The following is a 27,706-nucleotide window of genomic DNA, read 5'->3' as shown; positions in this document are numbered from 1 at the left end:
CGGGCGATCATCGTTGATAGGTACGTGAAGAATTGTTTACTTCAAGCAGCAATATAGTTATAACTAATATATTGAATATAATAATAAATAATATATTATAACTAATATATTGAAGAAAACAATTCCTCGCGTACCTAGCAACGTGGCACACGCCTTCCCTTCTTATCCTCCAATTTATTATCTTTATAATTATATTTGGTGATCTTAGTTTCATAAAAAAAGAAAGGTGTGTGCTACGACGGGGCCCGACCACGAACCAGTCGTAAAAATCCGAAATTATTTTGCGAAAAATATTCCTCAGACAGGAATCAAATCTGGATTTCCTGCTTACCGGGCAGGCATCTTATCCTTTTGACTACAGAGGCATATAATGATATTTATCACAAATAACGTTGTTTAGAATAACACGTCACAATTCAATGATACACATATATACATATACTACAATATACATATATACATGTATATTCTCGAATCCTCACGACCGATACTCCAAAGAGATGATGGTCCTATTCTCTCGATGGATGCAAGTCGGACCGCGGCGGCAACACTCTCCAACACCACTCTTATCCCTGAGAAATGTCTTTATTTCAAACTTAAAAAGCTCGAGAGGACAATTACATCCGGATAGTAAACTATCTCGCAGAAATGTCTCAGATTTTATAAAATTAAGCTCGGAATCCAGTAGCGAGCAGTAGGACACCTAACTCCTTTAACAGGCACTAGATTTGCGTATAGCAAAGCCTCCAATTTATTATCTTTATAATTATATTTGGTGATATTAGTTTTATAAAAAGAGGATAAGAAGAGACTTTTTTACTCAGTTTTATCAGCTTTATTTGCACACGAGAGGTGATATGCCGGACCGATGCCGGACACCCTTATATATATTTTTTTTAATTATATATTATTTTTATTATATTATTATATTTTTATTATATATATATATATATTTGTAGGATATCAAAGAAAATGAGAAAATAAAAAAAATATCTTAAAAACAATTTCGTGACAATGTTTATACAAAAGTTATTTGATTTCGAGAGAGATCTTAGTCTATGATACTTGTGTTATCTTGGATATTCTTGTCAAGATTATATCAAGATTACTTTGAATTTTTTAAATAAAAATTTTATTTTTTATCGCATATTCTTGTAATTAACGAATTTCGAAATTATCGAAATAATATAATTAAATAGTATAATTAAATTTTCCTTTATTAAGAACTTTTTGACTTATCTAACCTTTAAGTAAACCTTTAAATTTACGATAGTGCTAACAATAATTTCAAAGTATTATGTCAAAATAAAAATTGCGAAGCTTAATTCTGATCTTTATCTATTTTCTTTTTAGCTGTGATTACAATGTATTAATTAAAACTAGAAAAAACTCTTGAATTTATCAAAGACAGACATCAAATTAATTTATGTTTGAATAATCAGAATTTATACATATATGTAAAAAAACTTTATGCATAAATTTTTTATCGATCATATTATCGATTCATATTTACAGTTTGTGTTAGTGATTTATCATTCTATTTCTTGCATAATAAATCTTGTGCTTATATACAATTATTATCTACAATTTCGCAATAAACTACGCATTTTATATATCATGATCAGTATAAATCGATCATTCAGTTAAACTTAACGTGTTCTTATATACGTAAATTTAAAAATAGTGAAAAATAACTATATTAATAAAATGAAAAAATTAGTATTTTATATTTGCATTTTTGACGTTGTAAGTATTCTTCCATCATAAAAATTGAATATAAATATGAAAAAAAATTTTATTAGAAATATAACAAAAAAACTTCTATTTTAATTATATATAAATTATAGATATTTTAATATTACTATTGCATATATAATTAGCATGTAATAATATTAATGCGTTTATATAAATATAAGAAAGAAAGTTATTTATAAGAAAATGTAGTGCTATTTTAGATTTTCAGTATTGAGGGAAACCCAATTAAAATAGGATCCGCAAATGACAATTATAATGTTTGCTTAACTGAAAATAATGTATCTAACAGTAAGTACTAATTTAAATAATTTTCCATTTTTTTAAAATTTATTACCAATTTATAAATAACAATATAATAAACTAAACAAATAATTATTTCCGATAAACAAGCAAGTAAAATATAAAAGCAAATAAAATATAAAAATAATTAAAACAATTAAAATATTTATTTATTATTATCATTAAAAATAATAAAAATATTTATTAAAAATTAAAAACAGATCCGAATAATAAGAAAATGATAACATTAAATTTAAATACTTGAACATTTTGGCTTACATATAATGAAAAACGAAGAATAATATATATAATATATATAAAATCGAGAACGACACTAACTAAACAATAGGATAATTAAATAAGATACTCACTTTTAATAGTACTTGTTTTTGCTCATGTCAATCTCATTGTTTGGTATTGTTTTTTTTACACAAGCTGTTATATTGTTTGTCCTTTTTAAATAATTATTTATTTGTTATTTTTTAAGAAACATTTATTTTATACTATTTTACATATCATATATAGATTTCTAAAAAAACTATTTACTGACATTTTATTTATTTTTTTATTCTTTTGTTAATACATATACAAAAGATTAGTTAAAATCAAAATTAAGTAATATATGCGCTTATTTCTTTCCGTCTTCAAAAAAACATAATTCTCACACACATACACACATACAGGATGATTTATTTTAATCCATCGAATATCTTGAAAATTGAGACCAACAGACAAATATTGTATAGTTTGAAGGAGACGTAGAATAGTGATTGGTTTGTGCTTGGCATCGCCAAGATATAAAGGTTATCTTTGTTTTTTTAAATGAAATTCTTTTTTATTACGTATTCTATTACGTATTCTTGTATCTAACCTCGAGAGCTTTCTAAAACAATATAATAAAGTATTTTTTTAGCAAATATTTTTTGAGTTATAAAGCTAAATTTGATATGCAATTTGTATAAAACAACTCGTAATTCGTTTTTTTCCAACTGTAACGTTTATGCACAAAATAATGAAATGAATCAATTGAGGTAAAGAAAATACATAGTTGTTTTTCAAAAAAGATACGTCATTGCATATTGCCATATTTTTAAACAGCAATTATGTATTAATGTATATAATATATACCATATATATATGCGTGTGTGCGTGTGTGCGCGCGCGTGGTGTGTGTGTGTGTGTGTGTGTGTGTGTGTGTGTGTAACTAATTTAATTATTTTTATCTCAAAAACTCTGCAAACTTTAATACAAATTTGCAAAAATGTGATAATTTCTAAATTAATAAATTAAAAATTAATAAATTAATTATTAATAATTAATTAATTTTTAAATTACTAAATTAGGAAAATAGAAAAAAATATATAATAATTCTAATTTCTAATTTTAATGAATTTTGTAAACAATACAAATAATATTTTTTTAGTTATTTACATACAAATGCAGAATCTTTTTAATTCATTTTCTAGACGATATGTTTACAATAGAGGATGTAGTTAATGACAGACACAAAGAATCTGACAATGAGGAAAAAATAAAAAAAAATGGTTGTGTTATACAATGTTTATTTGAAAAAGTAGGCGCAGTAAGTTTAATATTCGTTGTTAATTACTGACAATCAGTATCTAATCTACGAGTTCTTTTAATAATGGTATTTAAAAAGTTATAACATGATAATATGTTATAAGATAAATTATATTTTTTTATTACACTTTCCAATTTAATTACCCAATTCCAAATTTAATTGGCTAATTAATATCTTTATATATCATCACTTAATACTAAAAATAATATGATTTATATTAATTCTAATACAAAGCATAACTTTTTTATTTTCAAAACTAAACATTATTTATATTTTATATATTATTTTTTTAATTTTAGATGGTAGGAGCTGAATACAATGTAGAAAAAATACATGACGATTTTAGTAAAAAAACGAATGCTCAACCAGGAGAAGAAATTTTTATAGCTCTTGATAATTGTATAGATAAAAGTAAGTTGTGTAATCATGCTATATATGTAACTTAATTCTTAATAACAAAGTTGGATATATTTAATAAAATTTAATAATCCATAGTATGATTATTGAATAAAATTTAATGCAACGAATTAAAATCTGTATTTTAATGTTGTAGTAAGCACATAACATTTTTAACATATCTATTTTATCTCTTTCATTTTTTTAATTAATTTTATTTTTATTTTAGCAAAAGATCTTACAGAAAAATGCGAAAAAACTTTTGCTCTTGCAGAATGTTTTATGAAAGCTGAAAAAAGAATATTTCCAAGTACTTCTAAAAACAATGATGAAAACACTAAAGCATGAGTACGAGTATGAATCCAAATAATAATAAATAAATTAAAATCAATTGCACAAATCTATAAAACTCTATAAAAATGTATATATGTATATGTATAACTTTCTTTTCATTTTGCTGTATTAAAATGACAGTAAAAATGTATTGTAATTTAATAAATATATTTATTAAATACATTAGAAAGAACTATTAATTTTTTAATTTTATTATGTAGCATATAAATAAATAAAACATATCTCTATTTAATTTTAATAAGAAAACAATTTGACCGAAAATTTTATTACTTATTACTTTATGGATTCTATAATATAATCTTTAATAAATGTGTGAAATTGTACAACTTTTGCCCTCTACATATACACACTAACTTAAATGGAAATGAAAATATTAATGATGTAAAGGACAGGATAGAATAATAACGCTCTCTCTGATAGTGCACTTCCCGGACATAGTTATTAACACAAAACACGCAACACGCATGCTTGGATGATCATATTTTAATAGGTACATTATATAAAACGCAAAAAAATTCGTCTCTTTTTCAGTATATACGTTGCTAGCAAGTGGATCATAAAGCCTCGTACGAGATAAGTTTTTCCCTTTTTAATTTTGTATTTCTTTATTTTATATTATTAACATGTTTTACATTATTTAAGTAAACTTTGTTTGTTATAATATGCTTATATTCCTGTTTACTTTTATAATTATTATATAATATTTGTTATTTTGTGTATTTATTCAATTTTGTGTATTTATTATGTATCTCTGATCAGCTAATGTTAGTAATTTATTATTTTTGTTTATTATTTTTATTATTTTTGTTTTGTCTTCAACCCAGTCTTTATACTTTGTATTTACAATTAATATACGATTTACAGATTCCGCAAAGTTTTTGTACAAGTACATTTCAAGAATACATTCGCTCTGACAAGATGAAAATGATTACATTTTACATTTGCGCTTTTGGTCTTCTTGTAAATATTATATTGTTATATTATAAAAATTAAATATAAATTAAAATTTTATAAAAACTTTTTAAATTATTGTAAAAAACAGTTTATTTTATTTTATTTATTTTTAATTTTACATATTAATATATTATTATTTCTAAAGCATGTAATAATGTGTCTTGTATATAAAAGATTAATTAAATTTGCCTTGTATGTAAAAGATCAATTAAAGTTGCCTTGTATGTAAAAGCCTAATTAAATTTATATAATTTATGTAAATTTTTATATAAATATTTTAGTTTTCTGTCACAATTGTTATGACATCTTCAAATAAGTTGGGAAATAAGAATACCAATTACACCATTTGTTTAGCTGAAAATAATGTTTCAGATGGTAAGTAACTAAAATAAGAGATTTTCATATAAAGTACAACAAAAAAATTATACTTTTACTATTCGTATTGCATTTTACCATTTAAACTTATTATTTGTGAATTCCGGAATATCGTATATGAATATAATTTTATATATATATATAATTAACAATTCAATAATTTTATTAATAATTACATGCAAATATGTATATTTTCTTTTTTTAATATTAATATTAATATTAAAGTTAATATTAATGTTAAAATATTAAGTTAATATTAAGTGTTACTTCTTAGAGGATATCTTCACAGAACAAGATATAGCAGATAATGTTCATAAGCAACCTGAAAATAGAGAGAGAATAAGAAAGAATGGCTGTGTTTTTTATTGTTTATATGAACGATTAGGTGTTGTAAGTATTTTTTCTTTTTTTTGTCATTTATATAATATTTATATAATTATATTATATTTAATGCAATACGTTGTGTCCTTGATCTGGTCCTTATAACAAATATTTTATACAATATTTTTATAATTATAAGTTGTTAATAATTAACAACATAATAAACATTAGAAATATAAAGGTTCTATAAAATTTTTAACGTAAAAAGATTAAACCTTATAAATTTTTTTACTATGAAATTAATTTATATATCAATTTTTATATATTATTAACTAAATTCAATATATTTAACAAATTACACACCAAAACACACACACACACACACACACACACACACACACATTATAAACATCAATATGTATCTTATACAAAAATATAGTTTTATATTGCATTAAATATAATATAATTTCTATATTTCCGAATATAATCAATTTTTATTATTGTTTTAATATATTTAGTTTATGTAATATATATTTTCAAGTTCTTTATTGTTAATATTAGGCAAATGGACTGAAATATGACTTAGAAAAAGCGGTACTCTCATCTGAGTTTTTCAAGTGTTGGAATAATGGTAAATTGTAAAATTATATTTTTTACACGTATTTTAGTTTTCAACATATATAAAAATTATTGTGTGCATTTGGTAAAACTACTTACGATGCCAATTATTAAATGATCTATAAAATGTCAAATTCACACTTTAGTTTTAACAATCGATATTGTTACAATAAGTACAAGAAACGTGTAATATTAATATATATATATATATATATATACAGGATGTATCAAAATTATGGAAACGGCTGAATATCTCGAAAATAAAGCATTTTTGAATAAAATGTTTTAGATAAAAATTATAGGGTTTAAAAAGATTTATTTAATAGCCGCATCAATTTTGACCTTGTGGGTGATATCGTCAAGATCAAATTAAGGATTTTTTTAAACAGAAACTCCTACTTCTTATTACATATTCTTGTCGCTTATCTCGAGAGCTTTTCAAAACACTATAATAAAGTTATTTTTCTTTAGGTATTCTTTGAGTTATAAAGTTTGAAGTTTACAATACCGCCGATATTTTCCCGTGCTTAGCATTTGTATCGCGCCAAAGAAATAACTTTACATTGTTTTTTATGGAAGTATCTTAAAAATAACACACATGCACGCACATACGTAAGCATGTAAAGTGCAAAAGAGGTAAGATTGAGTAATCTCTATGTCGTAAATACATAAGGTACACATAGATCATATTGTAATCTTCAAGCTTTATAACTCGAAAAGTACTTTAAAAAAAATAATTTTATTTATATATATATATATATATAAATAAATAAAGTTATTTTATATATATATATATTTCTATTATATATATATATATATATATATATATATATATATATATATTTCTATTATAAAATACAATTTTCTATAACTAATTAAATTTTTTATATTTTAGGAAAAGATTTGACAGATAAATGTCTAAAAGCCTTTCTTTTAATAGAATGTTCCATAAAAGATAAAAATTCATTCGAAAATAAATGATCCTGAAAAATTTGCGGAAACAATAATAAATATATATTTGATGAATACAACAATATCATACAAACAATATCATGCTCGTAATTATTATGAAAATCTATAATGTAATTCTTAATAAAATTATATTGATAGTTGTAATCATACTGGACTTATGTACAAATCATACATATTGTTATCTATTAATAATATTTTTCCCCAATTACCATAAATATAAATAAATAATTATTTTAATGTACAAAATGTACAATATAAAGTAATAAATACAAAAAAGTTTAAGTAATTTTTATGTATTCTTTTTATAATATAATTTAATACATCTCAATATTAACATATTGAAAAACTTATATAATATATTTTAATAAATATAAATAATAAATGCGTGTAGTTTTTGTTAATTTTAACTTATTTATATACTTATGTTTGTCTAACTTATATGAAACAAAATTATTTAACGACTAGAATCAGTAATATATATTTAGCAATGATGTGTAAAGAGTTGTAAATCAGATCTGCATATATTTATATATTATTTTCTATTACATATATACTATAAAAATAAATAATTAATAATTAATATTTTAATAATTTAAATTATGTACGTACAAATAACGGATTAAAAATCATCACATTGATTTTCTATATTCTAACAAAATCTATTACGTACAGTATCTACACAGTCTTCAACAGTTGATGAAGTTACATAATTTACGAAATCTATGCAGCAATCTAACCTTAATTAACTAAAATTTTTATGCATAATTTATATGGATATCTATTATTAGGATATTAGTTTATAAATTAAGTTTACAATTTTTTATTTAGTATTTTTTATAATTCTTATATTTTTAGATATATTTTAAATCTATTTATATAATTTTCTATTCTATATTCACATTTATAAATTTGCATAACTATAATGTTTTACTGTCTATTACTTTATATTATATCTCCATAAATAATTACAAATAAATTAGTATATTAGAATAATATCACGTATTAACCAAAGCATTAGTGAAAAGCATTCAATGCATGTAGCATGTGTTTTTTTTTTTTTTTTTTTTTTGAAAACGGATATAAAGTGCGGGCAAAGTTTTATATCTATGTTAAGAAAAATTGAAAGAAAACGTATGCACAATATGATGATTAAGCAGAAATACTTTTAATTTTCTATTTTTCGTATACAAATATCACAAATAAATACGATAATGATGAGATCACAGATTAAGTATCAGTCATATATTGCTTCTTCTACAAGATTAACTTGTAATTATACACTGTTAATAGATTTTCTTATTCCTAAAATTTTCATTTTTATTTCCGAATTGTCATACGCTTATCAGAAATATTCGCTACATGCTTTGAGTTTATTTCTTCACTTAAATTTATCTATATTTTTATTTAAATATAAATATAATTAATCAATCTGCATGACATAATATAAGAATACTTTTTTATTGCCTTGACGAGCTATGTTGCATAAAAAAATATGCACAAAAATATACATTTATTGTATTGTTTTCATTTTTTAATAAAATTTATTAAGGAAAAAATCACAAAAAAATTGTAAAAAATTTTTAAGATTAAATTTAATTAAGTTAATTAATTCAAAAATTTATAAACATTTAATAAAAATATAATGTTCAATTATATTACAAGTTGCACAAAAAAAGAATAATTATCTATGCAATTCTTGAAAATAGCTATATGTATCTGAAAATATTGTGCGTATATGCATAGTGAAATATTTATGCATTGTAAAACCTCTTAAAAACTATTATTATTGAATTATAAGTCAATACTAAAAACGTACGTCTTCTTCTTCTTACACACGTTTCACTTTTCATTAATGTACCGCAGTTGCAAATTAACTCGAATCAACCACAGTCATTCTAATACCGGACGCCGCATAATTGAACAAGTTTGAAACTGTGCGGAAGAGAACTTCACGTCCTCGTCGTATCTTTCTTCCAGTTAACTGAGGCGGGTAATTTCCGATTTGCGCCATCTAAGTTCAGTCTACTCTTCCAACATTTCCTACATGTTAGTCGCCAAAAAGCGATTCTGAAGTCTGCCGAATAGAAGGCATAAATGAACGGGTTGATAGCTGAATTAATCCATCCTAAATACATAAAATTATTTCTAATCATTTTATTTTATAAGTAAAATAATAATATATTTTATAATTATAATTTTTAAAACTATTATAAAGGAATGAATTAGAAGAAATTGAAAACTACAGATATTATCGCGAAACATATAAATCTGTTACAGTTAACATTTATTTTATTTTTTCACAAATTTATTATATTTATATTACATTTATATTTATATTTATATTATATACTTTTAATAAATATATGTTTTTAAATCAACTTTAACTTATCTATAAAAATTTTAGTGGAAAAATCTTAAGGTATAATTGTTGTCCCAAATTATTAAAACAAATATGTTTCGGATATTTGTTATAATTTGTCTAAAAATTCAATCCATATATAATAAAAGAGATGAACACATTTGAAATCCTATGTATGTAAAAAAGATTACCTAGCCATGTCAAGGCTGGCATGAGAACATCCGGTGGTTGCACGGGCACGAAAGGTGTTACGAGATACAGAATGAAAAATGGCAACCAGCATGCGACGAAACCACCGACAACCACCGCCAAGGTACCAGCAGTTTTCGTCTCCCTGGCGACCCTGTTGATGCAGCTTTGTTGATTCCCTCGAATAGTATCCAACTTTTTGCACATATTCGTTAGTTCGGTATCCTCCGATGACCTGTTACAAGTCATACCGCTCTCGGCGCAGTCCTTGCGTTGCGCCTTTATGCTTCTGCTACGATCGATCTATGGAGAAATCATTTTATTTATTATTGTATAATACGTTGGGATTATAGATTTTATTAGTTCTCCCTGCTCTTATTCAATCTGAATCTAGTATAATAATATAGTATTCGAATAATATAGTATTTTGAAAGTTTATAACATTGCGAAAAAGTTAAAACTAATTACCTAATTAAATTACTGAATTTTTTAACTTTTCCCGATTTTTAATATCCTCAGCAGGAAAAGTTGTTAAGTAGATTTTCGATATACTTAACAAAAAGCTTTTTGAGAAGATTTTGTTTTACCACAAACTGTAGTGAATGCTTTTTCTGACTTCTTCGAGACATTTCTTATTCTGCTACTGTAATAAATCGTTCAATGTCTACTTTTGTTGTTTTCGTTCTATTTGTAACTGGAAAGAACATTTACTAAACTACTTTTACTCAGTTTCATAATATAAATCAGTGTTATCTTTACAGAACAATACATGTATTTAACATCACCTCAAAGAATTATGTTGATTTATAAAATGAAAACTTTTAATATAAATGCCTAATCTTTTTACATTATATTACTTCAATTGTTACAATAATTGTTTTATTATTTATTTATTATTTATTATAATAATTAATTTAGATTTTTATTTAAAAAATACAGTGTTATGTTATAATAAAGTTATTTATCAAAATCTAATGATCAAAAATTGTTCTAATTAAAAAATATTCAAATATATTAAATATTAAAAAATATTGTGCAAGTTAAATGTGTTACTTTTTAAAAAATAAAAAAAGTTCATTATAAATCAAATTACATTATATAATCTACATTGTACACTTTTTACGATTTTACTAGCAGTACAAGATAAATTCTTTACATAATTAAACCACGATATTTTTGCAGGCTATGTAACTAAATCAAATCCGACAAAGCCGATGAGACATATTGAGCAAAATGATTGATAAACGATTATGTAAAGTCGGATAATGTGGATTATGAGGAATACGTGTCTCCTATCGTGATGTTAAAGCTTGTGCTATTCTACATCCGTCGCTTGTGGGAGAACCGTCGGTTCACTAATCTCCTTTTCAGTGAAACTACGAGATCGGTTTTGTTATCTTTGATTGACGATCCGTTAGACGAATCAATTTGCATTAAAAGCAGAGTAATCCTTAATATTTCTTTCCTATTTGAATGCCCGTTTGCTTTGAATTCAGAATAGAACGTTGTCGTATTTGTATTAACTGCTGCTTTGTTATAACAAACAGTTTCCTTGATTACGCGTTATGCTTCAGCTTTTTCATCCCTATCTCTGTATCACAATGTCACCTTTAATTATAGGACGAAAAGAATGTCATATTCTGTGAAATATACATTGCAAAAGATGTTTTATCTCATAAAAAGATATTTCAGTTAATTAAGATTTTTCAAGAAATGGAGAAAGCATTATTTTTTATTTTTTGTCACAAAATCGAAGGTTGTGCTGACTTGTGTTAAGCGAGTATAAGTTAGATGTGCATTTGTATCCTCTATGGATTGATACAAGAATAAATGTTATTTATATATATTTTTTTTCCTAAATCTATTTTTTATCATATCTTCTATTGTTATTATTTTTTAAAGATAATACTTTAGCACAATATTAGCACAATCTAGTATAATCAAAAAAATTGAAAAAAATCGCAAAGGAGGGCTAGTCTAAAATATCGTTTTTTTTTTCATTTTTTATCACATTTTTCACATGATTTTAAAATTCGAGCACAATGTAGCACAAACCTAGCACAATTCAGCACAACTTTCAAAATAAATTAATTCTAAAAGTGGAGGATTAACTTCTAATAAATAAATTTTTATGTCATGCATTTTTTACGAATTTTTATAATTGTCTATTGTTAACAAGATATAACCGTAAAATCAGAATATTGATTGAATTTAACAACTAGTCATTAATATCTTCCCATCAAAATTAGCTCACAATATCATTTATCGATAAACAAAGCGTAATGTTAGGAAGATTAATGTATAGGCTGTTATAAGCATAGGGAAACGTGCCTAGTAATTGTAGTATTAATCACATTAAAGTTTTACTTCTGTAATAAAGCTTATCGATCGTCTTGAATAAATGATAACATTATGGAATTGTAAAACATACAAAGAAGAATACAAGAAAAGCACAACTATTTCGAGTTTTCGTATAATATACTAATACTCCAATTTCTTTAATTAACAAATAGTAAAACTTCTTTTAATAAAAAAACTTGGTTTATAATTTAATAATAAACACATAGTATAGTTACATTATTAAATTCTATTGAATTACATAGCAAGATAAGTATCTAATGAAAGCTGTCACATAACAAGAAACATAATAGATAATAGCGCTGATCTGATCTCAAAGGCATCCAATCGTGTCTCTGAGGAGAACTGAATCGAACAGTTCTCACCGTGATTTTACGACGTGGTCGGACATTCTCCTCCTCGTTGGTTTTCTCCAGATTTCTGTGCCGGCTCGCTATGACGCACGAAATTCTGCCGTATACGTACAGCATCACCAGCATAGGCAGGAAGAAACTGCCCATTGCTGAAAATATCACGTAGGAGGAATCCATATTGTAGGAGCACTTTTTGATGTCACGATTTGTCGCACGTGGGAAACAACCCAGTAAAGGTGGGCTCGTTATTGCGCCGGCCATGACCCATACCGCGACGATCATCAGCCCGGCCAGTCGTTTGCTTCTGCGTCGGCGGCTGTATATCAGCGGCTGAGTTACAGCCAGGTACCTTGAACGAGGAAATATCGATGGTGACGCGATAAATCCTACGTAATTTTATCTCCGTACGTGCTGAATTGCCGCAAAGTGTGCAAGGTGTTTTCGTAGAATGCAATGGTGTTGGAAAAATAAAAAGACAACGGCATGCTGTCCGAACGAATCGTCTCAGAATTTTCGAGGCATCCTGATCTCGAGAGCTAAGCTGTAATCGAGTAAGAAAGGGCACGTGCACGAAAATTATATTTCTTAAACGAATCGTAACTTTGGCTCATTTATTAAGTTTGCGCAGTTCGTGCATAGCCAATGCGATAAGTTAGAAGCTTCTCACTGAACATAGAGTGTGCGTCAAAAAGACGATTTGGCTTGTTTGTAAAAAGTTTGTTTTTAGATATGTTATGAACTACAAAAATAAACCAAAAATATATATACTCATGGTTACATTGTTTACATTGTTTTCTATTAAATTATAATCTTTATTTAATTAAATTAAATCTTTATTTAATAATACTATTTTTTTTCACTATAAATTAAAATAGCGATTTCTTCCATTATCATAGAGATTTAATGTTTCAATTGTGCATAGGTAAAACAAAAGATATAAGAAAGATTAATTGTTTTAATTAAGCAATTGATTTATTTGATTTATTTAACAAAAGATCAATATAATAGAACATTTTTGTTGGAAACTTTGTAGTCGGAAAATCTGTCCGCTCTCGCCGCCGGTTTTCATCAGAAATTCGTAAAGCCTGGACGTTAGAGAATTTTCGTCAAACGAAATCTCTCTCTTTTAATAATGGAATAATCTATCATTCTACGAGAGATTGAACAGTTGATGGGATGGCTTCTCGGTAATTTCGTTATCTACGTGACGAGGTTTGAAAATACGTATGATCAGACTTACCTATCTATAGATATGGCGCATAACGAGAGAATACTAGCCGTACAGAGTAAAATGTCGAGTGAGACCCAAGAATCGCACAGTATTTCGCCCAATTCCCAAATTCCTCCTGTAAGCTTCAAATGATATCCCATTTGATAAAACACATGAAAATGCGATTTGTACAAGATAAGACAGATTTATCTAAAGAAAGAATTTAATAACGATAATCCTTTTTAAATTACATAGCGCTTGTTCAATATTTCATCAATTCTTTCATTTCTTGTTCCAAACTTTTCATATATCGGATGATTTTAAGCATTTCTTTTTTTTTCTTTTCTATGAACTATGAATCCATATAATCTATGTCTTCTATTATCACCCAGTCAGACAATCGATGTTGCTAACATGTAATGCTCATGGATATTCTCACTCTTGAATCAGCGTGGTATCTCAATTTTTATATTTATGTCAGATTATTAACTAAATATTTGAAAATAAATAAAAATGTTCTTTCTAAATATATTTGTGCCACATTAAAATTTCTTTATTAACAATTAACACATCACGCACGATACTTGTTTGCTCCTTTTTTATAATCTGGATAATATATTGTTATAACATATGTATCAATTTCTACACATAATACACATATATAACGTTGATTAGGAATCATAAATTGACAATGTATGCGTCTGCCTGTAATATTATTTAAACGATGACAATAATTTTATACCACCCTAAGTATTGTTATAATCGCGCAATTTGTTTCTTTGTGAATAATGCAACTGCGATAATTGCGATAATTAAATAAGATCCTATCTTGACAGCTTATATAAAAGCTCATAGCATCGAAGATGAATTGGACACTTCGCGCTTGTTTATTGCATTTTATCCCATAATGACGAACACATGCGTACCTGTAACAGCACAGCTGGTGGCATCACTGCTAAACCGACTAGTAAATCCGCAGCCGCCAAGCTAGACACAAAACAATTAGTCACGGACCGTAATCTCCTCGTGGTAATTACAGCCGCAATCACTAGGGTATTGCCGACCTGTAATAATACAATCACAATTGTTAAAAGTAAATGAAAACTTAAATAGATGCATTTAAATCATCCTTAAATAATATAAAACAAAGTTTTAAATCTGTAAAGATTGCTCTTTTACAATAAAAAATTCATATTATTCAAAATTATTCAAAGAATTGTGCTTTAATAAAAAAATATATATATATATACAGTATGGCATTAAAGCAGATATTGTAATAAAATAAAGATGCTTATGCTAATGTAAATAACATTTTGGTTATCAGATGGTATAATTACTTACTATAGTAACAATAATCAGCATTATAAACAATCCTGCTAGAATAAGATCAGTCCAATTAGGAAGATAATATTCCTTCTTTGTATCTTCTTCGTTCACCGTATGATTCCATTGGTAAGTGTCCGCATAGTAATCAGTTGTTTGATTCGCCATGACGTTTACCCTCGATCCATATATGATAATTTCAGTTTCGCGGTGCATATGTTGCGAGACATCATGATAATTTTTAGGAGTTCATATTCTAAACACAATAAACATAAGATATTTTATGCAATTTATATTTAATTAGATTGGCAAATTAGTTTATAATATTTCTATAAATTATTCAAGTTACTACTATCATATCTTTTTTTTAATTAACTATTATGAAAATTAAAACTGGCTTACTTCTTATTTAATTTACATTATCGGTATATCACTAATAATTACAAACGCCTAAAATATAAAACCGTTACTTATATGCAAAAGTGCCATAACTTCTAATGAGATATATTGTTATATACAATAAGATAGGTAAAATTCTAAAAGTAAACTTTAACCATTTATTTTTAATTTTTTTATATAGATAAGCGGATTAATAAAAACATATAAAAACATATATGCCTAAATTTTTTGTTTATTTCATTATTCATGAAAAATGGAAAATATGTAAAACGTTTGTAGGACGTATTGAATCGAAGTATGAAATCCTGCAGACGATGAGACGCATATGAATTGAATTTGAAATTGATTAAAAATCACGATATGTGCACGTGGAAATATGAATATAGATAAAAGTGATCGGGGTAGAACTTTTAAAACTTTATATGACCATATGTGGGCGAAATGACCCAATATCGACGTTTCTGCAAAGTATGGAAATGGATCACGTTGGAAAGGGCAAATATACAGGAGTTTGCTAAAATTGGATGAGAAAAGTCAAGCTAGCTATGGAAACAAGACAAAGCGAAAAAGATCGAGTACTCTTAAAAATACAAAGAAATCATATTCCGAGATATGTGAGAAGAGATACGTCGAGTACAACAAATTTCTTCAAATTAATATTGTCACTGTCAAGTATTTTATCGAACGTAAAACATTTTATTGAACGCATTTACTCAGCGTATATTGATATTTGCAACGCTATACACGTATTAATATGTTATATTTATTTCAATAATATTAAATATTTAGTAAGATCGAACATTTGTTTATAATTTATTATAATATAAAAATTATCAATATTGTACTAAAATATTTATTTTACGATATAAATGAAATTGCAAAATGAAACATACAATAAAGTACATAAGGAACATATATGTACATATATATGTACTATACTATCCGAAAAAAAAAAATACATATATATATATATATATATATATATATATATATACACACACATATAAAATTAAACATTAAATATAAAAATAATTAAATAATTAAAGATAATCTTAAATAATTAAATTAAAATAGTTTTAAATAATTAAAAATAATCTTTATTTGTGATAAAGACAAATATAATTTTCATTCTGCTGATTTTTTACCAAATATAGCACAGTTTTTCCAGTCTAGTTTCCACATAGTTTTTCCCATCTAGCGTCTACATAATTTTTCCCATCTAGTTATCACATAGTTTTTCCCATCTTGCGACCACATAGTTTTTCCCATCTAGCGCCCACATAGTTTTTCCCATCTAGCGCCCACATAATTTTTCTCATTTAGATCCCACATAGTTTTTCCCATCTAGCGCTCATAATTTTTCTCATCTATCAATTCGAAGAGTTGATTTTCCTTTGGTTCGTCGAATTAAATTATAGCGCTGTTTCTACTTCCGCGACTAAGTAATGGCAACCTGAACTAAGAGGCAGTTTAAAAAGAGCGGAATTCCGTGCACGTACCTAATTCTAATAACTATCAGCGATGAACCTAATATCAGATTATAGGTGACGTCTAAACGAGCATTGGCTATAATTTCCTGTGTTTATGAAGATATAAATCTTAGTTGCTCTTCCTATCTAGGCAAGTTCTCGCTTTACGTTTCTTTACGAAGTATCGCGAGTCGTTAAACACTTTTTGAATGTTTTTATAAAAGTATAAAAAAATATGTAAATTATTTTCTCACCTGTCTTTAAATTTTTAAAGAATATGTGTTTTCATATGTGATATTCTATTTCTAACATTTTTTTTAAGAAAATATTCTCTTTATATACAAAGAAAGCATCATACAACAATTTTTATGGAAATAAAATGATTTACAATCTTTTCATTCCCATAAAAATTATATGTATCTAACAATTATCTATAATTATCGAAATTACATTTATGTTCATCTTGTTTAAATCTAAATTGAATATAAATGAAAGTTTAAATTTACAAAAATTTCATATGAAACCTCATTACACTGCAATCACTACAATTCAAATCATCTATTTTGAATATGAAGCAAAAATTTAATTAATCTCAAGTATTTACTAACGATATACATATTTTCATAAAGTCCTAATATCACAGTTTATTTCATATTCTATTTTTTTCATGTAAGAAGCAAGTAAAAAAAAAAAGAAATAAAATACTTTTAATGACTTCGTGAAAACCACGACTTAAATTATCTCGGCGGCGAATTATCCCATGGGAAACTCGTGTCTATAAAAAGCTGTGTGAGAATCAACATATGATTCTTTCGAGAAAATAATTTGTATGACTCGATCAATACACATTTGATAAAGATATTTCTACTCGAAACTGCGGCAGATTTCCGATCAGCCATAAATAATCGCCAGTAATGCGAAAGAAGTTTATAATGTATAAAAACTGAGTGGGAACTACCGTAAGGTATGAAAGTCGGATGGAATCGCGTGCGATCATTATCGATCTTGCAAGATGAAATGGAATGGATTGTGGTGAAAGATTCTAGATCCTGTTATCTTGAGTGAATGAAATATTTCGAAGACCTGGATTGTGCATTGAGCTGATGTAAGATGCATTGTTTTTACAAAGAAGATAGCAAAATGTAATAAGATAAAATTAATTCTTTCATATTACTTTTTATTCTATATCATTATAGCATTACAAAGTTTGCTTTTATATCTGTTTTAAAAAATCCATTTGATATACTTACTATTTTCTATATTACTTTAATAAAATATTAAATAAAATAATATAATTAATAAAATTAGTTTGATAATGATACGTTCCAAATTATCTAAATAAATAAATCTAATATATCTAAATAAATAAAAATTACCTTTAAAAAATTTAAAGTAATATATAAATAAGTGAAAATTAAATTTTTATTTTATATTATATTTTTCAATTATCATTAAAATAAAACATATCATTAGAATAAAACATATATATTGCAAATATTTTTTTTAAAACCTTTTATAACATAACAGCTTTTCAATATGTGGCAACTAGGTAGATTTATCCTTTTGATAAAGGTTTTATGCGTATTATGGAAACATTTTTTTCACTTTTTTTACAAATATATATATATATATATATATATATATATATAAAACTGAATATATATATGACTGAAATAGTTACTATTTTATTCTATTTGCATACACGCATTCAAAAGAGATATTTTGATTTATTGTTGCGATTAAAACTTACATTAATTAGGAATAGGAGTATTTCAAATAATTTTAATTAAATTTACAATTACGATCACAACTATTTACATGATCGTCCGAATCGTTGGAATTGGTATATATTTTCAAACTTCATTCTGATAGCTTATGCACATACATATAAAAATGCGTGTAAAGAGATAGAATGTAACATAGCAACATAAACAAATATGTCACGTTTCCAGATCAGTAGTGTAAGTAAAACACCTATGAATACAACAATCTAATAACGTTTTAGAAATATGTGTCCTATAAATGAATAAACGCAGATATAAAAATGTAACACTATTTCTCACATCGTTTGACGAAAGAAAATTTAACTACTTCGAAAAAGTTCACCGCAACTTCTCGCTCAGCAGAACGCAGAGAGTAAAAGACAGACAAAAAATTTCCCTCCAAAAAAAAGTTTATGTTGCAACAACTTTAGTGTAAATAGAGTTCTTCAAAAATTTTGCTTATTAAGAAAAAAAAAATACAAAAATATTACTTATAATTTTTATATTCTTAAATGAGAATTTCTTCTTATTTATAATTTATATGCAAATATCTTAACAAATGATATTGCAGTTATGTACATATTATTATTATTATTATCATTAATTTTATTTAATTATGTTTTTAAATCAATGAAAGAGTAATTTTTTTTCTCTTAAAATATTACTTAATTTAAAAACTATTTGCTCAAATTTTTATCTTTTTCTCTATTTTTATTTTTCTCAAAATTTTTTTATTTAACATCTTTAGAAATTTGTACATATAAATATATTCAACAATATATATTTTAATTTCTCATTATTATATACTTCTCTGTACTTTTTTGGCATCTATTTTAAACATTTTTCAAACAAAAAATTCAAAGTATCATTATTTTAAAATAGAAAGAGATAAGGATCTGTAATTGTTTTCAGCGCAATCCGTTTTAGTATCCGATCTTTTTTAGATATGGGTCGCTGTAATCGATTTCGCCACATTTGCTATAACTACCTACATTTGCTATACTTATGCACATGTAGAAACCAATTACGTTCAGAATAAGCATATTGGTTGAAAAAAATCATCAAATAAAATTTTTATTTAATAGATTAAAGATTATGTAAAAAATCCAAGCTTTTTTCTATTTTTTAATTAAATATATTTTAATACAGTAATTATTTAAAACTTTTTTAAATTATTGACAGTTTAGATAATTAAATTAAAATATAAAATATAATATTTCCATAATAATATAACATATATAAAACATATATAAAATATAATATAATAATAATATAACATATATAAAACATATATAAAACATGAAAAATCAAAATGTCATAAATGTTATTTTTTAATATTTATTGGATTCATAGTTGCTGCAAAAAAATGAAACTTTTACCACTAGATATACAAACAGATATAGAAAATTCTTTGAATAACATGCGAACTGCCGAATAAAGTAGAGAGAGAGAGAGAGAGAGAGAGAGAGAGAGAGAGAGAGAGAGATCGTACAATTTGAAGCAGAAATCGAAAACGTAGTTTCAATATTTCCGTGTTACGGATATGGCAGAACGTATTTTTCCTCAATGGTTTCATTTTTTTTACTATCTATGAAAGTAAATATTTAAAGGAAATATATCAACGACATCAATATCAAAACTCCCTTCGAAATTACATCCATCTTAACTTTTGAATTAAAAGATGTAAACATAATGAAATACAGTTTTTCTCTGACATTTTTATTATTAAACAAGAAATATTCATACTTTAATGGCTTCTTCAATAAATATTTTTATAATCATATCGTTATTAACAAAAAGTTATTGTTCTCATCATAAGATAAAAGCACCAAAAGCAAGCACGCAATTATTTTATGCCATTATACCGATATTTGTTATTATTTATCACGCAACTCAAATTAATTGCATAATTAAATCGATAAAACATCTTTATTATAATCATATCAAGCCATATTGATTCTTTAACCGAGAATATATGGCATTATGTAAAATTTTGATGTATGAGTACATGAACAGTATTTCTGGATATGCTTCAAGGTTTGTTTTTAAATCTTCAATAATATCGGACAGCGATAATAACAAAAATAAAAGCTGCATATGTTATGACGAGCGAAGTTGCAATTGGACTCGAACTCAATTGTAATGAATTTTTCGCAGATGCAGAACTGAAGAACCCTCATCAATCTTTCTTAACTCTTGAGTTCCAGCTCTTTGTTTTGAGAAAAGTGCTTTCAAAAGCATAGTAATAATTACGAGTATTGTGCTCTTAAATAAGAGTCATTTGTAGCTGCCCTTCCATCAATTTATTGGACTTCTTTGAATAAGCGAATTGTACATGTACTTATAATATTATTTTACATTGTTCAATCTATGGATAAAGATACTGAACAATTATAAAAGTAATTTTTTTATATAAAAGTAATTTTTTAAATTTAAAAAATTTTTAAATTTTTAAAATTTTTTATAATTAATTATATATTTTTAATTGAATTATGAAGATTATATTATATTTAAGTGAAATAAATAATTATTTAATTTAAGAATTAGTTAAAAACATTTATAATAAAAAGACTATACTTTTTCTTAATCTCTTTTCTGTTTTAAATGTATAAAATATAATAATCTGATTAAATATTAAAGAACAATTCTTCGAAATTTGATATTTTTTTACGATGTCCTAGATTAAACTTTAGACATTTGTCCAAACAGATGAAGAAATATGCAGTATAGCTTGCAGGCTATTTATATAAAATGTAGTTTCTCACTTTGAAGGTAAAATACTATAAAATTCAATATCATAACATAACTCTCATGGAATATTACATTTCACTGCTGTTGCCACAATATATGTCTTAGTATATTTTCAGTACATAACAAAGAGTGAGATATTATAACAAAATGTATATTGTAACAAAAAATAAAATGTTTAGCTAAGAAAATAAAAAAATAACAAGTAATAACAAGATAAAGTTTCTTAGTTGTTACTAATTATTTGCGTCATATTATATAAATAAAAAGATAAAAAAGACTGTAACGTTTCTCCTAACAATGTTCAGTATACTTTTAACATATAAACAATTTATGTAACTTAAATACAGAAATCTCATATTTGACGTTATCTCTATAGAGTGTTAACCTAAATCCAAGATCAGTTTTGAATATATGTAAATTTAATCGGATTTGACAATATGTTGTTGTGTCTTAAGACAAGATAACATATCTCTAGATCCCGACATCAAGCTCCGACAGATCTTGGCATGAACTCTGACTTATTCTATTGTAGCTCCGAATCCAAACTTCGTTGTTCCACATACGAGTCATCTTTACAATAAACTTATATATTATTCAGTCAATAGGAAATATGAAAGATAAGGTCTATTTTTTATATTTCAACACGTTTGCGATATCTTCAAAAAGAACTGTGACTGACAATATTTTTCAAATAATAAATATAGAAACAATATATAATTAACATAAATATAAACATAAAGATTATTATTATTATCTTTAAAAATAAAACACATTTAAATATAATTAATTATTATTATTGCATTAAATTATTTTTTATAAGCGTAAATAATAAATAAATAAATTTATGTATTATATAATATTAGGATGTAAAATAAAATTACTTTTATGAAAGCCATACAATATTATTATTTATATATGTTAAGAAATATAAAGACAAAAATTGTAACGTATATGTATATTGCATTTGTGTTATTCGAAAAGTTACAATATAGAAGTTAAATGTCCTAATCAGCTTTGGCATTTCTCGTACTATCATTTATAAACTTTACACGCGATGCTCCGCTCCTCCCGATATCGTAGAGGAAATTCGTTGAAAGCACGTACAACTGATACCATTGCACTTTGTTTCACCGCAAATCGGGTCATAGATAACGTAACTTTCACCGCAGCTTTGACCGCGGCGAGAAAGCAACGTGTGTCGATAGATATAAAATGTTAGTACATTCCATGGAAATTTTATTTACACCTTATCGATTTTAATAGCAAACACTGTAAATACGTTGCAAATTCCAATACTTATATGCGCTGTCAGTTATTTCATATTTTGAATTTGGAATTTAGATCGGAATACGAAGAATACATCTAAAATCATAATTAATTATAGCGTAATATAATTATAGCGTAATTATAGCGTAATTACAGCAATGTTATGATCGATAATATAAAAAACTTTATTAAAAAAATTATTTGCCAAATAATTCTTAAAAAGTAATTATGATTCAGCAGAAATACGTAATTCATTACTTTAAGTACTAGAAGAATTATCTCGTTGGCGCTTTTAAAATTCTCAATCCTCACTGCAATCTGTAATTTTTCCACTGGATGGACGGCCGCACAGGAGATTAATCCAAAGCGAATATTCCTCGTTAAGCGATTTTACTTCCTCAGCACCGGCAGCAAACCGGATATTAGTTAGATGGTTATTAGTTCCCAACCGAAAAGTCATAACTGTCCGAAATGTCGCTATTAAACGAGTTTTAATCCATTTAATAAATTTTGCACGTGCAATTCATATTATTCATTTCACGCTCGAGAAATTTTATCGACACAGTACCAAACATTTCGATAATGTTATCGTGTTCGCTGAGCCATTACTATCAATAAATTCTACAGTAGAATGCTACCTTTTAATATTTAGAACCAGATTGTAAAATGCGTTACAAGATGAAATGCAATATAATAATATAAATTACAATAACAAGAGCTCGGAGATAACACGCGAAATGGCAATATGGTGATAGTATGATAAGCACAAGCTAATAATACAAACTAATTAATAATGAAACTAAATTAAATGTCAATAGTTAATAGTATCGCAGTGTATAATATATATGACTACATTTAGCATTTGTCTGTTTCATGTGTTCACTACTCTATATACTGTATATCTCTGCATTATCTCCATAATTAGAATTATTCTACAGAAATAATTATTCATATTGAAATGGAAAATCTATAGCAAAAATATAAATTATTTATTTACACACACACACACACACACACACACACACGCGCGCGCGCGCGCGCGCGCGCGCGCGCGCGTGTGTAAATAAATAATTTATATTTTTGCTATAGATTTTCCATTTCAATATAAATAATTATTATATATATATATATATATATATATAAGCACATAAATCATGTTTTTTTAATGCACAGCAAAATTTTCTTATGTAAAAATATAATATATACTATTAATATTAGATAATTAATACGTTATTACATGATTATTTTACTTATATATGATATAAAAAAATGTATTTTGGTCAGTAAGCTCAGAAATTTGTATGTTATATGGAATGGAAGCAGGTGCAATGCTTCTCTTGAATATTGGGTAGGCTTTATAATTAAGTAACACATTCTCATGCGAGTTATGAATATATGATCTGCCTAAGCACCATTTAAAGTGACAGTCTAATCTCTCATATTTCCGCAAAATTATAACAATCCCTTGAATCATGTTATAATCGTCATGCATTATATATTAAAGAAATAACTACAAACAATTCTGTATAATATAATATAGAAACATTAATTTTTAATAAATATATCCTTGAAATGTATTATTTTTACATTTGTCCAATATTTTATTTCAATTCTCTCTTTCAGAATTCTTTTCTTTGAAAACCTTTTTCTTTAAAATAACAATGTAGTTCTAGAATAGTGTCGAAAATAATGGGCACATAAATATTTTTGATTCTATGAAAAATATGTGCTGCAGTGATGTACGTATATAAAATAGCCATGACTTCCATCAAATTATTTATGAGATACCGATAATTTTTCCGCACATTATTCTACATGCACATGACAAATATTATATATCTAAGCATATACAAATTTAATAGCATATAAAGGTTTAGTACAAAATAATGATAGAAATACAAATAAATTAATTTACTAAAAGAAACTTTAAACAGAACAATCCTCAATCATTTTATATAATTAATCTCTATTATCTGTTTTATATGTTCAGTTTGATAAATTTTTCAAAATTTGACGACTGTTCACGCCAAATAGTTTGTGCAATACGACGTAGTATGTGCGTGCTCAGTTTACTAGCTATGGGAATAATTTGGCGGACGGCATAATCTCCCAAACGCATAAGTGTCGAGTGGTTGGCATTCCCAGCTTTACAGTCGTTAAGGGTAGCGTTCATCACGGACGTAATTGGACATACGCTGTAAAGCGCATTTACATATGCCACCAGTGGATATTCGTAGACACCACGAAGAGAAGCATCCATTCGGAATAGATGTGAAATACTAAGGAAATACTGCGGAAATTCAATCGCTACCGAGGTCATACCATGTTACTAAATCGTCTATTGTGTCTATGATCGCGTGTATGGATATACGCAATATACATATATATAAGAAGGCGATGGACTTGTATGTAGAAGAAACTGCCAACATGTATAACTGGTGATTGTATTTGCAATCGTTCTTGTTTTATTTTTCGGAAAAGACAAGAAATATTCATCAGATTAAAAATGTCGCGCGTGGCCCAAATTGAGTGGAGACATTTCGGAATCATAATTCTCAAATTGTTCTGTTAAAAATTATATATAATTTTAAGATAACATGAAAATACAATAATAAAACAATATCGAAATTTTTAACTATATAGGCCAATTAATACATAAATATCTTATTTATACATAACCTTATCCTAAAGTAATTCAAGTATTTTTTATATTTGTATTTATTTATTTACTTTTTTTTTATTTATTGAAGTGACTAACATCTTTTCAATAATTGTAATTTTTCAAAAAATATTTTTTATCTATAAATACAAATTTACTTTACGAATTTACTGCGTTGTACTGATTACCACGTAAAAATTTAATAAAATATTTAATGATACAAAAATGCAGGATGACACATTATCTAAGGTCAAATAGATCGATGCAAAACTGGGGATCAAAAATGGGGCAGTAGGTAAAGCGATAGTGTATCGTGCCAGTATTCTGCATACATGCATTTATTATGAGATGATCAATGGTATACCGCTAGGAAGAGAAAGTGATGAAGAATTTTCTTTTGCGATTAAATGGAAAATCGATATTTCTTCCTAAAGGAGACTTTTTCAGATCTTATCGAAAATATGTACATAGTTTAAAATGATATTTTAATCAAAGAAACTGTGCTTCTATACATTGACAACTTATACATATTATTGTGCTTAATATATTCAATACGACTGTTTGCTTATAAAAATTAAAAATCATGATTATACTTTATTATATTTATTTAAAATTCACGACTTAATTTAATAAAATAAAATTAAAAATAAAATATATTTTAAGAGTAAAAATATTTTGCATACAATATATCCAATATAAAATTTAAAAAATTTTATTTAACAAAACATATTATAAACATATATATATTATGTAAATATACATAAATGTATTTAAAAAGAAGAGTTGAAAACGAGCTTTATGCAAAATATTAAACATTAAAAGATTAAATGTAAACCGCGATGCAAAGGTCGACTGGTATTTTTCTAACAATATAAAAAAAATTAATATTCGAGCTTTAATGTCAAAAGAAATGAAATGCTTTGTTATATTAGCTATGGAACTATTGCTACATTGTAATATTACATTATGGTAATATTACATTTGGCAAAGAAGAACATTCTAAAATCATAAAATCATATGTTACGTTGAGATATGTGGGTATTTAGCTGATCTCAAAAAGATAAAAATAAAGATAAAGATTATATAATATTTAATTCTATAAATACTTGCGAATATAGAATATTTAAAAGAACGCTATTTAAATTGCGGTTGCAATTTAGAGCGCTTTTTATAATAAAAGAGATGTTTCTTTTGTTCGGTTTTAGCCTGATTGAATACGTATATTCAAAATATGCCAAACAAATAGTGAAATAGCTTTTTTATAAAAGTTCTCATATAAAATATAAAATTTAATTCATTCTAGTTGATTAACATCTGTGGGTAGAGCAATATGAGAAAACTTTTTCTCCAGGGAAGTTGCAACATTTCCAACCAAATAAAGCTGCATATAAACTCTTTTCATAACATCTATTTTTTTTTCAAATCCGATAACATGCGTACATGACCAAAAGTAAAATCTTAAATAATGATGCAATATTGAACATACGCGATAAATAATCTAATAATTTACAAATATTACAAATATAGTTTTTTAGTATTTGTAATATCAGTTAAAGTTATACCAAATATTTTTAAGCACGTATGCGGACGTGAATAGAATAGTTATAGAATAGTTGAAAATCGCTTACAAGTTGATTATAAGTCAGATCATTATAGCGAATGGAATCTGAAGACTGACATGCACGCTAAGTGTCAGACATGATCTATATTTCTGGCATCATCATCGTCAGGTATTAACTTGATGCACATTCTCGCATGTGCAGCAACTGCACGCGCTGCGCTGCTAGGACGCATGTTCAACCGATAAAGCGCCAGCAGGTACGAAGTAGTATGCGAATATTGAAGTCAGATCACACTGCATGATTGACGTATGGCGGGCTGCAAATGAATGGTAGTTAACTGCCAGATTCGCATAGATGCACAGAGCAGAGGCACTCTGCCTGCATAACTGCACAAAAGGAGACGCGGATCGTTCCACTTTCCACAGAGGGTGGTAACAGA

The 27,706-nt window shown here is 26.0% G+C and overlaps 3 protein-coding genes across 10 annotated transcripts in view; 2 read left to right on the top strand and 1 right to left on the bottom strand.

Moving 5' to 3' along the window:
* The first annotated feature begins 1,623 nt into the window (after positions 1 to 1,623).
* Positions 1,624 to 4,538, top strand: LOC105424733 (pheromone-binding protein Gp-9-like). The gene is made up of 5 exons (XM_011635124.3): positions 1,624 to 1,746; positions 1,956 to 2,043; positions 3,501 to 3,616; positions 3,916 to 4,027; positions 4,242 to 4,538. Exons 1-5 carry the CDS (start codon positions 1,708 to 1,710, stop codon positions 4,358 to 4,360), a joined length of 474 nt encoding a protein of 157 aa, XP_011633426.2. The 5' UTR covers positions 1,624 to 1,707; the 3' UTR covers positions 4,361 to 4,538.
* Positions 4,539 to 4,862: 324 nt separating this feature from the next.
* Positions 4,863 to 7,750, top strand: LOC105424732 (pheromone-binding protein Gp-9-like). 2 transcript variants are annotated; one of them, XM_089071045.1, is made up of 6 exons: positions 4,863 to 4,939; positions 5,222 to 5,326; positions 5,602 to 5,695; positions 5,970 to 6,085; positions 6,578 to 6,647; positions 7,530 to 7,750. In XM_089071045.1, exons 2-6 carry the CDS (start codon positions 5,285 to 5,287, stop codon positions 7,613 to 7,615), a joined length of 408 nt encoding a protein of 135 aa, XP_088927171.1. In that variant the 5' UTR covers positions 4,863 to 4,939; positions 5,222 to 5,284; the 3' UTR covers positions 7,616 to 7,750. The 2 variants fall into 2 exon arrangements, with proteins under 2 accessions (XP_088927171.1, XP_088927179.1); XM_089071053.1 differs by having other exon boundaries at positions 4,892 to 4,941; positions 5,233 to 5,326.
* A 930-nt stretch (positions 7,751 to 8,680) lies between these two features.
* LOC105424730 (putative G protein-coupled receptor No18) overlaps positions 8,681 to 27,706 on the bottom strand; it is a 42,630-nt gene continuing 23,604 nt past the window's right edge. For 6 of the 7 annotated variants that reach the window (XM_089070999.1, XM_011635119.2, XM_089071001.1 and 3 more), the window contains 6 exons: positions 15,417 to 15,654; positions 15,002 to 15,139; positions 14,106 to 14,218; positions 12,878 to 13,214; positions 10,157 to 10,457; positions 8,681 to 9,731 (listed from right to left, as the gene is read on the bottom strand). In XM_089070999.1, coding sequence (XP_088927125.1) covers positions 9,556 to 9,731; positions 10,157 to 10,457; positions 12,878 to 13,214; positions 14,106 to 14,218; positions 15,002 to 15,139; positions 15,417 to 15,614 — 1,263 coding nt within the window. In that variant the 5' untranslated portion in view covers positions 15,615 to 15,654 and the 3' untranslated portion in view covers positions 8,681 to 9,555. Of the gene's footprint in view, positions 9,732 to 10,156; positions 10,458 to 12,877; positions 13,215 to 14,105; positions 14,219 to 15,001; positions 15,140 to 15,416; positions 15,655 to 23,304; positions 23,990 to 27,706 lie in introns of those variants that run through there. The other variant, XM_011635122.3, reaches the window with a different exon arrangement.

This window comes from Pogonomyrmex barbatus, unplaced genomic scaffold (genome assembly GCF_055798465.1).
Source record: "Pogonomyrmex barbatus isolate J1 unplaced genomic scaffold, ASM5579846v1 scaffold1, whole genome shotgun sequence".
Lineage (NCBI taxonomy): Eukaryota > Metazoa > Arthropoda > Insecta > Hymenoptera > Formicidae > Pogonomyrmex > Pogonomyrmex barbatus.
Note: the sequence above shows the minus strand (reverse complement) of the source record. Positions and strands in the feature narration are given on the sequence as shown.